The 17669-nt window shown below is 35.6% G+C and overlaps 1 protein-coding gene across 2 annotated transcripts in view; it reads right to left on the reverse strand.

Moving 5' to 3' along the window:
* Positions 1-847: 847 nt before the first annotated feature.
* Positions 848-17669, reverse strand: part of LOC133334444 (endoplasmic reticulum aminopeptidase 2) — a 122704-nt gene continuing 105882 nt past the window's right edge. For both annotated transcript variants that reach the window (XM_061542741.1, XM_061542742.1), the window contains exons 4-14: positions 13607-13689; positions 9398-9606; positions 6774-6954; positions 5834-6703; positions 5601-5759; positions 4690-5011; positions 4449-4591; positions 4120-4382; positions 1501-1630; positions 1067-1438; positions 848-997 (exon numbers count right to left, since the gene is read on the reverse strand). In XM_061542741.1, coding sequence (XP_061398725.1) covers positions 848-997; positions 1067-1438; positions 1501-1630; positions 4120-4382; positions 4449-4591; positions 4690-5011; positions 5601-5759; positions 5834-6703; positions 6774-6954; positions 9398-9606; positions 13607-13689 — 2882 coding nt within the window. The remainder of the gene's footprint in view (positions 998-1066; positions 1439-1500; positions 1631-4119; positions 4383-4448; positions 4592-4689; positions 5012-5600; positions 5760-5833; positions 6704-6773; positions 6955-9397; positions 9607-13606; positions 13690-17669) is intronic.

The raw sequence follows: 17669 nt of genomic DNA on the forward strand, positions 1-17669 counted from the left end.
TTTTTCGTATTTCAGAATTAAAAAAATTAAAAATATAAAAATAAAATATTGTGATTTTCTTTTGTCTTTTTATTTTCTTTAATCCAATTTTTTCTATTTTCATTCAATATAAATATTATTTTCTAATTTACTACACCCTAATATACATTTTTCTCATTATTCTTAATATTTCTTTACTTATAATGCTCTTAAATAAATCAAAATAAATTCATTTAAATTAATATTAGTTAAACAAAGATATGGAAAAGGAAATATTCGTTTACCTCAAAAAAGGATTTTTGGTTTTGTTTTGTTTTTTTTTTTAATATGTGTAAGTATATATAATTAGATGTATTTGTGTATGTATTCCTGATGATAATTACAACAACATAATTAAATATTTTTTGTTTGTTGGCTTCGTGAATTTCTATTTTTTGTTTGTTTTTCATTTTCCAAAGGAACATAATTACAAATGAGGATATATGTATGCATGTATGTACTTCCTTTCTCTTGATTTTTTTGTTTTGAAATTTAAGTTTATTTTGTTTTCTACTAATTGTAAGTGATTTATATACCATATGATATAATGAGTTTATTTTTTTATATATATATTTAGTTCCTCTTTGATCACTTTTTTTCTCAGTTTGCATTATTTATTTTCCTTTTGATTGAATTTTTATATTTCTTATTTTTATGACTTTCTTTTATTTTGAAAAAAATGATGATAATTATTTTCTTTATATATAAATAAATTTTAAATACTATACAGATTTACATTTAATGTTTTGAGTGAGTTTCTTTTGTAGATGTGTGAGTGTGTGTGTGAGAAAGAGGGTGAGAGAGAATGAGTTGTTTATGGCCCTTACTTTTAATGGGAATGTAGATTACTCTCCACCCATTTATACAGTGAGGGCTGAGATCTAGCCACCCATTCTACATTGGAAGCCACACTACTTAGGGTCATATTTAAAACCCCCAAACCGGGCCCTCGACCAAAACGATGTACCAGGGATTTGAGCTGTGGGAGTAAAGGAGACACAAATTAATAATTTTTAAAAATAAATTTTGAGTTCTTTTCCATTATTACCTCATCATAATCGAATTTTGTTGCCCCGTATTGTGTTATGGCCGATATCACTTTGGCAAATGCCAGTGTACCCTGGCCCATACGTGATTCCAATTCAAACCATTTGGCCTGCAAGAAACGACAAGCCATGGCACCGCCTGTGGGTGTTCCAGCAATTGCCTGCAGCACCTGTACCACTTCAGTGGTCGGCAGCATGGTTACATGGGAGAGCAGACGATTTTGTAGCCAGGCATCTTTAGTTCTACCCAAAGCCCTCAGCAACTGCATACGTTCCACATAGCTATCGGAATTTCTTTGCAGGGTAACAAATCTCTCCCAACAATGTTGCCAGAAAATATACTCCCCCGATAATATGGAACCTGTGTAAACGACCTGCAAGAGAAATGAGAGACGATTTTAGTAAGCCAATAAGAGAGTAGCTGATTTGAATTTACCTCTCTCAGATTTGGGGGAATAGCTGTGCCATTGTAGAATAGAAATTGGTTCAACATATTTTTCGCCTTGGTTATGCTGTCGATGTCTTCCCAGAGAACGGAGGCGAGTAACACTTCAGGACGCATTAATCTGTTTGGGGGAAAAATAATTAAGTAGTTAAAAAATATTTTTCAAGGACTATCAAAACTTTGATTAAAAAAAAATATTTTTTCAAAGTCCACACAAGGCGTGGATTTTTTAAAGACCTTTATAAGGCGTGGATTTTTTAAAGACCTTTATAAGGCGTTGATTTTTTAAAGACCTTTATAAGGCGTGGATTTTTTAAAGACCTTTATAAGGCGTGGATTTTTTAAAGACCTTTATAAGGCGTGGATTTTTTAAAGACCTTTATAAGGCGTGGATTTTTGGCGTGGATATTTTTCAAGGAGCATACACGACGTACATTTTGTCAAGGACCATACAATGCCTGGATTTCTAAAAGAATATTTTTTCAAGGACCATACAAGGCGTAGATTTTTCAAGGACCATACAAGGCGTGGATTTCTAAAATAATATTTTTTCAAGGACCATACAAGGCGTGGATTTCTAAAAGAATATTTTTTCAAGGACCATACAAGGCGTGGATTTCTAAAAGAATATTTTTTCAAGGACCATACAAGGCGTGGATTTCTAAAAGAATATTTTTTCAAGGACCATACAAGGCGTGGATTTCTAAAAGAATATTTTTTCAAGGACCATACAAGGCGTGGATTTCTAAAGAATATTTTTTCAAGGACCATACAAGGCGTGGATTTCTAAAAGAATATTTTTTCAAGGACCATCCAAACAAGGCGTGGATTTCTAAAAGAATATTTTTTCAAGGACCATACAAGGCGTGGATTTCTAAAAGAATATTTTTTCAAGGACCATACAAGGCGTGGATTTCTACAAGAATATTTTTTCAAGGACCATACAAGGCGGGGGATTCAAGGCCATACAAGGCGTGGATTTCTTAGAGAATATTTTTTCAAGGACCATACAAGGCGTGGATTTATTAAAGAATATTTTTTCAAGGACCATACAAGGCGTGGATTTATTAAAGAATATTTTTTCAAGGACCATACAAGGCGTGGATTTATTAAAGAATATTTTTTCAAGGACCATACAAGGCGTGGATTTATTAAAGAATATTTTTTCAAGGACCATACAAGGCGTGGATTTATTAAAGAATATTTTTTCAAGGACCATACAAGGCGTGGATTTATTAAAGAATATTTTTTCAAGGACCATACAAGGCGTGGATTTATTAAAGAATATTTTTTCAAGGACCATACAAGGCGTGGATTTATTAAAGAATATTTTTTCAAGGACCATACAAGGCGTGGATTTATTAAAGAATATTTTTTCAAGGACCATACAAGGCGTGGATTTATTAAAGAATATTTTTTCAAGGACCATACAAGGCGTGGATTTATTAAAGAATATTTTTTCAAGGACCATACAAGGCGTGGATTTATTAAAGAATATTTTTTCAAGGACCATACAAGGCGTGGATTTATTAAAGAATATTTTTTCAAGGACCATACAAGGCGTGGATTTATTAAAGAATATTTTTTCAAGGACCATACAAGGCGTGGATTTTAAAGAATATTGGTTTAAGGACCATACAAGGCGTGGATTTTTTAAAGAATATTTTTTCAAGGACCATACAAGGCGTGGATTTATTAAAGAATATTTTTTCAAGGACCATACAAGGCGTGGATTTATTAAAGAATATTTTTTCAAGGACCATACAAGGCGTGGATTTATTAAAGAATATTTTTTCAAGGACCATACAAGGCGTGGATTTATTAAAGAATATTTTTTCAAGGACCATACAAGGCGTGGATTTCTAAAAGAATATTTTTTCAAGGACCATACAAGGTGTGGATTTCTAAAAGAATATTTTTTCAAGACCATACAAGGCGTGGATTTCTAAAAGAATATTTTTTCAAGACCATACAAGGCGTGGATTTCTAAAAGAATATTTTTTCAAAGACCATACATTTTTTACAGAACCAACATGGCGTGTATTTTTTAAAGAATATTTTTTCAAGCACCATACATTTTTTCCATAAACAACATGGCGTGTATTTTTTAAAGAATATTTTTTCAAGCACCATACATTTTTTCCATAAACAACATGGCGTGTATTTCTAAAGAATATTTTTTCAAGGACCATACAAGGTGTGGATTTCTAAAAGAATATTTTTTCAAGGACCATACAAGGCGTGGATTTCTAAAAGAATATTTTTTCAAGGACCATACAAGGGGTGGATTTCTAAAAGAATATTTTTTCAAGGACCATACAAGGCGTGGATTTCTAAAAGAATATTTTTTCAACGACCATACATTTTTTACAGAACCAACATGGCGTGTATTTTTTAAAGAATATTTTTTCAAGCACCATACAATTTTTCCATAAACAACATGGCGTGTATTTTTTAAAGAATATTTTTTAAATCCATCTATAGAGGTGAATTTTTCAAAGAATATTTTTTAAGGTCCATCTATAGTCGTGGATTTTTTAAAAAAATATTTTTTAAGGTCCAAGAATATTCGTCAAGGTTTTTACTTGATTTTTTGAATTTTTGTATTACCTGGTTGCTTCATCGCCCTCATCATTCCAACCGATCTTCTCAATTACCGTCGACAGCTTCATTTTTATAAATTCCGACAGCATTAGGAAACATTCCGAATATTTCAAAATGCGACGCCATTTCTCCAAATGCCTTAGAGTCAAGGCCATTGGACCCCAATTTGTTTCACTCGGCAGATATTGAATCAGATTCATTGTAATTTCACATGGCAACAAATTAGCGTGGCAGAGAGTAAATGCATCCGACAAGAGGCCCAAGCGATCCTGAAAACATAAAAATCAAACATTTGTTAATATTTCTGTGGTAGTTTAAAACTATGTTCAACTTACTTCTCCGGTAAATTTCTCAGGATCATTTGCCATATCCTCAATAATATTCGCCCAATTGTCTTCGTTATATAGCACACGATAATAGCCCGATTGCCGGGCATTTACCTTAATCCATTTTACACTTTCCGGGACGTTGAATGTTACTGTAGAAAATTGAAAAGGGAAATTGTATTTTAGATCAAAATTTTGGTTGGGGGAACTTTCTTTAATGTTCTTCCCCCGATCCGCCTCTCCAACTTACCATCGATATTTTGCATCCACAATGTTTCCGTATTATTGTTGATATCTGTCACATAGGTTATGGGAAAAATCCATTTCATTTGTTGCGGAGGTTTGTGTTTGCCACTGGCCGTTGTTGGTGTCGGTGTGGTTGATGTTGTTGTTGTACCATTTGTGGAATTCACGTTAGTTTTGTTGTAATTATTACCATCATAGGTATCATCATGAATGGCTAAAAATTCGGCAGGTTTAAATGGTTTTTGTGATATGGTTATACGATTGCCCATTTTCGTTACGGTCAGCAGGGGGAAACCGGGTTGATGGGTCCACAGTGACATCATGTCCTGGAAAGGAAGAAGATAGGTAGAATATTATGTAAGGTTAAAATAACTCGAAAAGAAAGGTCTCCCATGGAAAGGTGTGGATTTTTTAAATAGAATTTTTTCGGGGACTATCAAGGCGTGGATTTTTTAAATAGAATTTTGTCAGGGACTATCAAGGCGTGGATTTTTTAAATAGAATTTTGTCAGGGACTATCAAGGCGTGGATTTTTTAAATAGAATTTTGTCAGGGACTATCAAGGCGTGGATTTTTTAAATAGAATTTTGTCAGGGACTATCAAGGCGTGGATTTTTTAAATAGAATTTTTTCAGAGACCATCAAGGCGTGGATTTTTTAAATAGAATTTTTTCAGGAACTATCAAGGCGTGGATTTTTTAAATAGAATTTTTTCAGGAACTATCAAGGCGTGGATTTTTTAAATAGAATTTTTTCAGGAACTATCAAGGCGTGGATTTTTTAAATAGAATTTTTTCAGGAACTATCAAGGCGTGGATTTTTTAAATCTTCTGTTCATATAGGACCTTTTATCTTGATGTTTCCGATTATAGAACTCTAATCGATTTTCCTTTCCATCAAAGCAAAAATACTTACCTTTATATTTTTAGCTCCATTGGCTTTCTTCGTGCAAATATTCCACAAATCCAAAGGTTCGGCAGTTTTAAACCGGTTCAGCTTGAGAAAACCTCCTAAGCAACTTCTGAAACGATCTTCTCCTATAGCCGTATGTAACATGGAAAATATGGCGGCAGTCTAAAAGAAGAACAAGAGAGAGATAAAGGTAGCCATTAAAAAAACTGAAACTTCAAAATCCTGGACCCACTTACTTTTTGTATAAAGAACTCCTCATTGTTGCCATCATGACTGGTGCCGTTCATTATGCTATCCCATCCCTGGATCGCATCGATATCCAATGCTGCTGTGGCCATATTAAATAAATACATTTCACGTAAAGGCCAATTTTCTTGCAGTGGTGATAGGGTGTGAATACCCAAATATTTAATTAGACCCTCCCACAACCATACATCTTTTAAAATTTTTCTCGAAGTAATACCACCGAAAAATTGTCGCACAATTGCCTCAGCTACCAGTAAAGCGCTCTCTTGATATTGTGACGTTGTAATGGATTCCGGTTCCGTAAGAAAAGATGTCTTCAATGTGACCAAACCCAATGAAGATATAATATTACGATCCAACGATGGCAATGCCACAAAATCAACCTTGGTCAACGGATAACTAACCTCCAACCAGGTTTGTAAATATTCCAAAACATCTCTGGATGTGTGCAGAATAAATGAAGATCTTGGCAGTAGCTCACGCGGAGCATAAAATGTATACGAAGGGGCTCGTGTAATACTGGAACGTGTCGATTGGCTAAGGGCTGTAAGATTTTTCGTATCGAAATCCTTGGAGGGAGTTGCAGTAGTTGTGGTGGTGGTGGTAAGATTTTTACCCAAAATATTGATGTTCAATGAATGGGTCAGGGCTGTGATGTTACGCACTGGAGGTTTCTTATCCTTCTGCAGAGTATAATTACTCAGTTGACCCGATTTTCGACCACTACCACTTGATGGCGGAGCTTGTGTTGCAGGTAAATAGGCAGCTGAGGGTTGTAATGACTCACGCTGGAAATCACTTACAACCCAAGCCACAGCATCGGCTGGCAGTGGTGGTGTTTCAATGAAGTCGTCGCGGAGCTGAAAGGTAAGAGAGGGAGGGAGATAGATTTAGTTTCAGTTCTTTTTGAATATAGATTTCGTTACTTACCAACCCAGTACCCATATAGAAGCCAACATCCTCTGTGGTATGGACAATGGAATTGGAAAGACCGATATGGAAGCGATCACGAAAGACCGAGACACGGAAGGGTGCTCTTATATGGGGCTCATCGAAACAAGGGAAGGCTTTTCTTGCACCATTCGGCCGGAAAACTGTGGCTGCCAATAATCTGTGAAACAAAATAATTAAAATTGCAGATTTGAAGGATATTGGACTAAAAATCGAATAATATAAGCACAGATTTTTTAAATACTATTTTTTATCATTAGGTGTGGATTTTTTAAATAATATTTTTTAAAGACTATCATTAGGCGTGGATTTTTTAAATAATATTTTTTAATGACTATCCAAAGGCGTGGATTTTTTAAGGACCATCACAAGGCGTGGATTTTTTAAGGACCATCACAAGGCGTGGATTTTTTAAGGACCATCACAAGGCGTGGATTTTTTAAGGACCATCACAAGGCGTGAATTTTTTAAGGACCATCACAAGGCGTGGATTTTTTAAGGACCATCACAAGGCGTGGATTTTTTAAGGACCATCACAAGGCGTGAATTTTTTAAGGACCATCACAAGGCGTGGATTTTTTAAGGACCATCACAAGGCGTGGATTTTTTAAGGACAATCACAAGGCGTGGATTTTTTAAGTACCATCACAAGGCGTGGATTTTTTAAGGACCATCACAAGGGGTGGATTTTTTAAGGACCATCACAAGGCGTGGATTTTTTAAGGACCATCACAAGGCGTGGATTTTTTAAGGACCATCACAAGACGTGGATTTTTTAAGGACCATCACAAGGCGTGGATTTTTTAAGGACCATCACAAGGCGTGGATTATTTAAGGACAGTCACAAGGCGTGGATTTTTTAAGAGCCATCACAAGGCGTGAATTTTTTAGGGACCATCACAAGGCGTGGATTGTTTAAGGAACATCACAAGGCGTGGATTTTTTAAGGACCATCACAAGGCGTGGATTTTTTAAGGACCATCACAAGGCGTGGATTTTTTAAGGACCATCACAAGGCGTGGATTTTTTAAGGACCATCACAAGGCGTGGATTTTTTAAGGACCATCACAAGGCGTGGAGTTTTTAAAGAATATTTATAAGGACCATCACAAGGCGTGGATTTTTTAAGGACCATCACAAGGCGTGGAGTTTTTAAAGAATATTTATAAGGACCATCACAAGGCGTGGATTTTTTAAGGACCATCACAAGGCGTGGATTTTTTAAGGACCATCACAAGGCGTGGATTTTTTAAGGACCATCACAAGCCGTGGATTTTTTAAGGACACAAGGCGTGGATTTTTTAAGGACCATCACAAGGCGTGGATTTTTTAAGGACCATCACAAGGCGTGGATTTTTTAAGGACCATCACAAGGCGTGGATTTTTTAAGGACCATCACAAGGCGTGGATTTTTTAAGGACCATCACAAGGCGTGGATTTTTTAAGGACCATCACAAGGCGTGGATTTTTTAAGGACCATCACAAGGCGTGGATTTTTTAAGGACCATCACAAGGCGTGGATTTTTTAAGGACCATCACAAGGCGTGGATTTTTTAAGGACCATCACAAGGCGTGGATTTTTTAAGGACCATCACAAGGCGTGGATTTTTTAAGGACCATCACAAGGCGTGGATTTTTTAAGGACCATCACAAGGCGTGGATTTTTTAAGGACCATCACAAGGCGTGGATTTTTTAAGGACCATCACAAGGCGTGGATTTTTTAAGGACCATCACAAGGCGTGGATTTTTTAAGGACCATCACAAGGCGTGGATTTTTTAAGGACCATCACAAGGCGTGGATTTTTTAAGGACCATCACAAGGCGTGGATTTTTTAAGGACCATCACAAGGCGTGGATTTTTTAAGGACCATCACAAGGCGTGGATTTTTTAAGGACCATCACAAGGCGTGGATTTTTTAAGGACCATCACAAGGCGTGGATTTTTTAAGGACCATCACAAGGCGTGGATTTTTTAAGGACCATCACAAGGCGTGGATTTTTTAAGGACCATCACAAGGCGTGGATTTTTTAAGGACCATCACAAGGCGTGGATTTTTTAAGGACCATCACAAGGCGTGGAGTTTTTAAAGAATATTTATAAGGACCATCACAAGGCGTGGATTTTTTAAGGACCATCACAAGGCGTGGATTTTTTAAGGACCATTACAAGGCGTGGATTTTTTAAGGACCATCACAAGGCGTGGATTTTTTAAGGACAATCACAAGGCGTGGATTTTTTAAGGACCATCACAAGGCGTGGATTTTTTAAGGACCATCACAAGGCGTGGGGTTTTTAAAGAATATTTTTAAGGACCATCACAAGGCGTGGGGTTTTTAAAGAATATTTTTAAGGACTATTATAAAGTACGGATTTTTTTAAATAATATTTTTTAAGTACTTAAGTAGTGTTGGACTATTATAAGGTGCGAATTTTTTAATTAATTTTTTTAAGAACTATTATAAGGTGCAGATTTTTTTAATTCCAAACTTTGTCTAGCATTCATTGACCTCTCCGAAAAAGTAATAAATCAAAATCGTTTGTAATATATTTCTTGTTTGTTTTTTTTTTTCTTCTTATGATTCTTCTGTTTTTTTACATTACCTTTCCAAACCATTTGAACTTTCATACTGATCCACATAGAAACCTTCCGGTTCGGGGTTAAGCTTCGAATACCAACGCAAATTAAGCGTATAATTGGATTTCTTTCGCAGTTTATCTTTTACTTCGATATACAGCTGTTGTCGTGGCGGATATTCCAAGAATTTGACAATTTTAATGCCGTTACCTTTATTTCCCATCGGTACAATGGCCTGCAAATAAAATGAAGAGGTGGTAGAGAAACATATAATGTATTAGTAGGAATGTTGAGTAAAATAGTTAGGATAGCAACATGAAACCAAAACATTGTAAATAGTAATATTTGAAATGTAAGAAATTACGAAGAAATGTGGAAAGAATATAGCGATGGAAAAATACGACAACGGTTCAAAGTGAAGGCACTCCAAAGTCAGACGTCTGTATTTGACTGTAGCTGGCATCGGGTGTACATTAAGGCACTTCATACATAGCTAGTAATATTTAAGTTAAAGCTACGAATTTCCGTCCAGATATTGATATAATTCTTAAGGTTTTATGGTCGTAGAGCGGTACCACGAAATATCTGTTTATTTTTTAGATTTTAACCAAATATTAATAAAATAATAATTTACTCGGGAAAAATTCGTCCTAGTGCCTGCTTGTTTGCTTCAGAGAGAATAATCGTAAACATTATATGGTGGTAGAACTCTCTGGCGTGTCGGGAAGGATTTTCGTGATCTAGAGAGAGGTCCATCGTTATAAAAAGGCAGCCTCTATATCAAAATTCCAATCGATGAGCTCAACCCATCCCAGATGAAGATAGTCCGTAGCTTAGAAAAAGCCAAAATCTGTTTGCCAAGTATGTGGTGCAGGCCCGCAAACCACGCTGTATTTATTCAATTACCCCGTCAAGTGTACCCATCTTCGCAAGATCTGTGGCTGCAGCTAATGGAAGTAACGAATTTTTTTCTAATTTGGAGGCATGCTCAGATACTGGATGAAAATAAAATATGAAACTACTGCAACAAAAATAACAAGTATTTGTGCATATGTTTGTTATTGAGGATTTACATAGAATCACTTACTGAGTCGGTTTGCGTATGTCCGTCCATCTATCCATGTATGTGTCTTTTTTGAACACCTGTTTCTATATGAAGGAGTTGTCAGATCGAAACAATATTTAACATGTGTCCATAACAGAGATTGAAGTTTTCAAAACACTTAACATTTTTATACCCTACACAACTATGTTGTCAGGGTATCATAGCTTTGTGCAGCCCCAAGAGTTTGTAACGCCGCGAAATCTCGACTAGCTGAGTCGATCTAGACATGTGTGTCCGTCCCACCATCTGTCCATTATAATTTGTAAACACGATGCAGGCCACAGTTATGGACCTATCTTCATTTTGCATGTAGGATCGTTTCTGGTCAATGAAGGGGATGAAATGGACCAAAAACTAAATTTTTGTCTTATTTTCTGGTCGCTCTAGAGGCCGCAATTATGGCCCAAACATCGTGAATTTTTACATGGAGAAGGGGATGGGGCCAAAGCATGCCTGTTTTGATAAAGATCGGTCAATATTTAGCGGGTGGACCCTGACTTTTGTGTGAAAATTGACAAAACTTGTATTCTATGGCGTATATATTTACTCCTGAAGGATATAGACCCGAGAAGTTGATAGTATATCCAAGAGGAGTGCATGACTTTTAAAATGATACCAATTACATTGTAGTATGTACTCGGATGTGGTAGTTACACTTAAATATTTACAGGTGCTTACGTACTCAGATATTATTTAATAACACATTACCACACTAGAGGGCGGAAATATAGCGCGGATCGCTTTGGAATTTTCCACGAGTGTTCAGGTGTGGACAAGGATAACGCCTATAATTTTCGGTGATGATCAGATAATAATATTGGGATGCAGTAAACCCAAAACTTAATTTTTTTTTTTTTTTTGAGTCGATCTGTAGGCCACAATTGAAAGCCGTGCATCACAACACAACCCACGGCGAAGGGAATCTGGACAAATTATTAGAAGGGCTGTACTGGATATTAGTAATATTGGCTGACCTCTAGTCGGTCAAGAGGTTTGCAAATATCGTATAATATTGTACAAGCTCAGAATAAAGAACCACACAAAGTTACATTTCCGTGGATGTTGTGTAGGGTATCATATGGTCGGTCCCGTCAGACTAACGCGTTTTTTTGTGTTAGGCTAAAATTTTTCCGAACTGCCCTCTTATTTAGACCTTTTTAAATTTGATAAAAACGGTTCGGATTTAGATATATCTCCTATGCATACTTTCATCTGATTTCTTAAAAATGTTGCACCAAACGTCTAAAGTTTGTTCGATATAGAATGACGTATGTATGTAAGCTTTGGTTGTAATGGGCTCAGATGAAGGTATAGCTTCCATATAGAGTTTCCTCCATTCCCTTGCTTCTTCTTTTACATTCTTACATTTATTTTATTTACGGCAAATGTGGCATAGAGTATTGAATTGAGTCTGAAATGGCGTGTCGTATGTATTGAAATTAGTTAAATATAGCTTAAATATATACATACTATCGTCCGATTTCTTGCCAAATGGACGACCAATTTCCTAAGGTTTGAGACAACATTTAGCATAGCGTATCTAATTTAGTCTACAACAATGTGTACGTGTTTCTAGAATGACGGGTCTAAACTTTTGTTGAAATCAGTTCAGATTTAGATATAGGTCCCATATATAGTATCGTTCCATCAAGTCCCATTCTGCTTATCCTGTGAACATTTTTTCTTCATGTGCGACGAGACCATCTCGATTTTCTATGTTTCTTCTTGGTTCGTTAGGTCTCATAGCACTACGTTTCTTATGGTGACGGGCCAGAATATTCTGCATATACTGCATTTGAATACCTGTAACTTCAGCGAGATGATGTTAGACGCAAGATTACGTTTCCCCGCTGTTCAGCAGAATCGATATTTTAAGCATGACGTATTCAATTGTTTGGCCTTATAGCATAATTATTTCTGCACTGTTATTTTTGATTTGCATGTCCTTATTTTTTGATATTAATCTCAAGTCCAACATTGCGAGCCAACCTCTCAAGGTCTTCTAATATTGACAGTATATATTAAGATATGTTGTAAGACAACTTAAGGAATATTAGGGGTGATAGATGGCATCCTTGCTTCACTCTCGCGTTGGTGCGAAACTCTTGGCATACGTACCCGTTGAGAAAAACTGAGAATTCTGCATCTTCGGATTATTATTCGGATTATTTCCTGTGCCACTTCAATGCGTTCACATGACAGTTCGTCAGATGATGTCTTATTTTAAATCGGTATGTTTTTAGGTAAGCCAGGTTAATCCCTTTCTTGTTGTTAAAAAATATAAAAACAACAACAAACAAAAAAACCCTTTTTCCCCAATTTTGTTACTTCCACAACGTCAAGCCTAAGTACTTCCAGAGAAAGCTCTGTTTGAGAATTCTCTAAAAGTGTCAGAAAATGTTGTAGCCGAACATGTAACCATGTGCCATGGTTACAAATTTTAGAATTAATTTTTGGAATAGGTACTGTATGGTTGGGACCGTTCGACATTTGTCCCCTCTTTTTTTAGTTTTCTGCGAACAGCAGACCCGCATCACAATATTTTTCTGAAAAACCTTGATTCTATCTCGCTGCAGATAATTTAGTACTTCCTTACTTGAGAACACCACCCTCGATCACACAGTGATTTATAGAATATCGTGGTTTCTTGAAAATGTATCTACCAAGAACCTTCATTGTGTGTTCATTAACCTTAAGGTTTACCTAGCTGTGTGAACCCCTTCCAAATATATGCAACCTTTGGACTACATTCAAATTAGTCCGTTAGTCGCTACCCATTGCAGAATTTTTAGCAGTCACATGGGAGAAGATGTACAGGTCTTATACAAAAACAGCCACATGGAAGTACTCATCCTGGTCTTCTGTCATAACTGACAGTTCTTCTGTCAAATAAGCCGACCATTTGATCACAAGCCTAATAAAGTTCAATTATTGATACAAAACCCAGAATAAACTGAATTATTATGCCTTCGGAACTTCCTTTCTTTATTAAGAATATCTCTTGAGACTGTCGTACTTTTCCACCGATTATATATGCAGTTACTTACTTAAATAATTGTTAAATTATACCAATAAACATTTTAAATCGAAAACAACAACCATAATGGACAAAAATAACCTGCCAACTTACCTTATCTGTGACATTTAGATCCTGAATGTGCAGCACAATGAAATTTGTTTCCTTTTCAATGAATAGATCGATTGTCACTTGACCTTAAACGATAAAATAGAAAATAGAAATAATAAAAAGAAATAGAGGAAATGATTAGTGGACAGGGTAATTGATAGCAAAAAGGAAACAAAACAAGGTAATTAGATTTGGAGAGTACTTAATATTATACAATTTGTGGTATGTATATTAGGGTGGTATTAAAGACATTAGAAATATTAAAGAAGTAAAGTTAAATTTTGGGACACATTGGTTCATTATATCCTACACAACTATGTTGTCAGGGTATTATAGCTTTAAGCAGCCCCAAGAGTTTGTAACGCCGCGAAATATTTGGTCCTAGACCCACCTTTAAGTATAGCGATCGTCATATCTCAGCTAGCTGAGTCAATCTAGACATGTGTGTCCGTCCGTCTGTCCATTACAATTTGTAAACACGATACAGGCCACAGTTATGGACCAATCTTAACGGAATTTTGCATGTAGGATGGGTTCTGGCCAATAAAGATCGGTTGGTAAAGATCGGTTAATATTTAAGGGATGAAATGGACCAAATATTTTTGGCTGTTTTTTCTGGTTTCTCCAGAGACCGCAATTATGGCCCGAACATCGCGAAATATTACATAAAGAAGGGGATCGAGTAAAAGTATAAGCATGCCTGTTTTGAAATATCTAAATGTGGGGTTATAAAAAACGGAGATCAATATTGATAGTTTTGGTAGTGAGATTCGATAGCCAATGAGAATATAAATGTATCTTTTTAGGGCCCGAAATGACACATTGCAGACAAGAGGATTAGAAAAAGACGGTTTTACATTGAAAAATGTTTGCTCGAAACCCCAAAATTTCAATTTACAGCGACTTTAGTTGGAAAATGGGTCTCCCACATTGAAAATATAGGAAAACAGAGCGGTACATTTATATGTGGGCTATGTCAAGAAAAAGAACTATAGTAAAAATTGTTTACGAATAATTTTGTACACGCCAAGAATGTGGAAAGCACTAAACTACGGGATCTTAAGCAGGAAAATGAGATAAGGACCACCTAAATACCTAAAATGTATCGGAGACATTGTAAGAAGCTATATGAAAACATGGACCTGCATGGAATGTTTTCTGCAAAGCAATTTTGTACTCCAAAAGCATCCGGCATACTTTATTACAGCCCCAACGGTTGGAATAAAAATGTCTAATATTGGAGGACTATTATGAGAGGCTTATGTCAAAAAATTAACCTGTATTAAAAGTGGTTTTCTATCTCCTGACAACGGAAAATTCCTAATCATAACCACTTCGTAGGCTGAATGTGGACAAGACGTCAGATAAGCTTACACACGCATCCGACATAAGCATCGAGTGTGTTGGTTTAAAATCTGTTTATATTTAGATATATCTTCTATATATAATTTCATTCGATTTCATAGGATCCCTCATGTGACTCATATGCCAAAACAAAGACTTACTCTTAAAACTCACCAAAGCCTAATATTGTCCACATCGATTGGAAATACGACTACGACCATTACAATGGCGAAAAGGGAGCGTGACTTAAATGTGTACACATACTTATATTAAATACTTTCTACTGGTAGATATTTTATATCCTGAGAAACATAAATGCCTAATTATAGCTACATCGATTGGAAAATACGACTAGGTCCATGAAAATTACCTATATGAAAATTGAAAATTATGCTTTGACATAATGTGGAAGTCCGAAAATGGTGTGTTATTTTATAAAAACATAAACCTATATTGGAAATTTCCTACGAAGAATGTTTTACACTCCAAGAACGCTGAGTGACAAATTGCAGTCACTTCGATTGGAAAACGCAGCTAATACCTTCAAACTACCAAAAATGGTCGTTACAATTAAATGGGTGCTCTACATATATTACAAATTTTGTGAGAATATGGAATGGAACATACAGTTATTCGGTTGGAAAATGCGGTTAAAACGAACAAAATATCTAAAATTTGACGGATCTGTATATGATGGAGGTTATGTTAAATCATGGATTTATATTGAAAAGTTTCTGGTAGAGATTGTTTTGCCCTCCAAGAAGCTGGTATGTCAAATGGGGGTTGTATAATAAGACCTATAATAAATATTTTTTCTAAGTAGGTTTTTGTAGACAGAAAGTCCGAAAAGTCTAATTCGAATATATTAAATGGAAACGCGGGTAGGACCATCACGTGACCTTTATTAAAGGCTATGCCAAACTATAAGCCTATCTTAAATATTGTCTACTATAACGTACGCTTATACACTGGAAAATAGCCACACAATTGAAAAAATGAGCCCGGACCATGATAAAGTAGTAAAGTCGGACTGGGCCAACTATATGATACCCTTCACCACTTTGGGTATCAATGTTCCCTCGGAGGAACATACTCATGTCTTTCTGCAACCTATGCTAAATTTAATTTCATTCGGGCATGGGACAAATGGGAAAAATTTATGGAAAACGATTTATAGCAAAATTGATACTTATGCACCATTTACAAAAAACGGACAAAAATCTATGTTGGAGCTATATCGAAATCTGAACCGATTTTCCCGAAACTTACCACTCATCATTCTAGACTCAATTTAGCACGCTATGTCAAATTTCGTGCAAATCGAAGGCTATAAAGGGACTATGATGCACCATTTACCTAAAATCGGACGAAAATATATATGGAAGCTATATCAAAATCTGAACCGATTTTCACGAAAATAAGCACACATCGTTCTAGACTTAATTCAGAAGGATATGCCAAATGTCGTGCAAATCGAAGTATATAAGAACTTTGGTGCACCATTTACATAAAATCGGATGAAAATATATATGGAAGCTATATCTAAATCTGAAACGATTTTCACGAAATTTAACACACATCATTCTAAACTCAATTTAGTACCCTATGTCCAATTTCGTGCAAATCGAATGACTATGATGCACCATTTACCTAAAAACGGACGAAAATATATATGGGAGCTATATCTAAATCTGAACCGATTTTCACGAAAATAAGCACACATCGTTCTAGACTTAATTCAGAAGGTTATGCCAAATTTCGTGCAAATCGAAGGATATATAGGATCTTTGGTGCACCATTTACATAAAATCGGACGAAAATATATATGGGAGCTATATCGAAGTCTGAACCGATTTTCACGAAATTTAACACACATCATTCTAAACTCAATTTAGTACCCTATGTCCAATTTCGTGCAAATCGAATGACTATGATGCACCATTTACCTAAAATCGGACGAAAATATATATGGGAGCTATATCTAAATCTAAACCGATTTTCACGAAAATATACACACATCGTTCTAGACTTAATTCAGAAGGTTATGCCAAATTTCGTGCAAATCGAAGGATATATAGGAACTTTAGTGCACCATTTATATTAAATGGGTCGAAAATATATATGGGAGCTATATCTAAATCTGATTTTCAGAAATTTAACACACGCTTAATTCATTACGCTATGTCAAATTTTGTGTAAATCGAAAGATATTTAGGGACTTTGGAGCACCATTTACCTTAAATCGGACGAAAATATATATGGGAACTATATCCAAACTGAACCGATTTTCCCAATTTCAATAGGGTTCGTCCTTGGCCAAATGAATGAGCTGTGCCAAATTTCATCCATTTCGAATAATAAATTCGACCTGTACTATGTTTACAATTTAACATGGACAGACAGACGAACATGCATAAACCATATGTCTATCTCGTTTCAATTTCCATTAATTGACGAGGAAGAAATTTGTTGATCATGTTGGTCGGGACCCTGATATGGAGATTATGTCAAAACATTGACCTATACTTATTAAAAAAAAATTATAAAAAGTTTCCAAACTACTCTGAAATTTTTTCCCTAGACTGGATTTTTTAATGAATATTTTCCCAAGACTATGAGCGCGAAAAAGATCTTCACAGAACATTTTCAAAATTAACATATGAATATGCCCATCATCCATATTAAAGTCCTGCTCTAATTTAAATATTTTATTTGTATAAGG

The sequence above is a fragment of the Musca vetustissima genome, unplaced genomic scaffold, assembly GCF_032173495.1.
Source record: "Musca vetustissima isolate MV318-11 ecotype Yass unplaced genomic scaffold, APGP_CSIRO_Mvet_v1 utg561, whole genome shotgun sequence".
In the NCBI taxonomy this organism is placed as follows: domain Eukaryota; kingdom Metazoa; phylum Arthropoda; class Insecta; order Diptera; family Muscidae; genus Musca; species Musca vetustissima.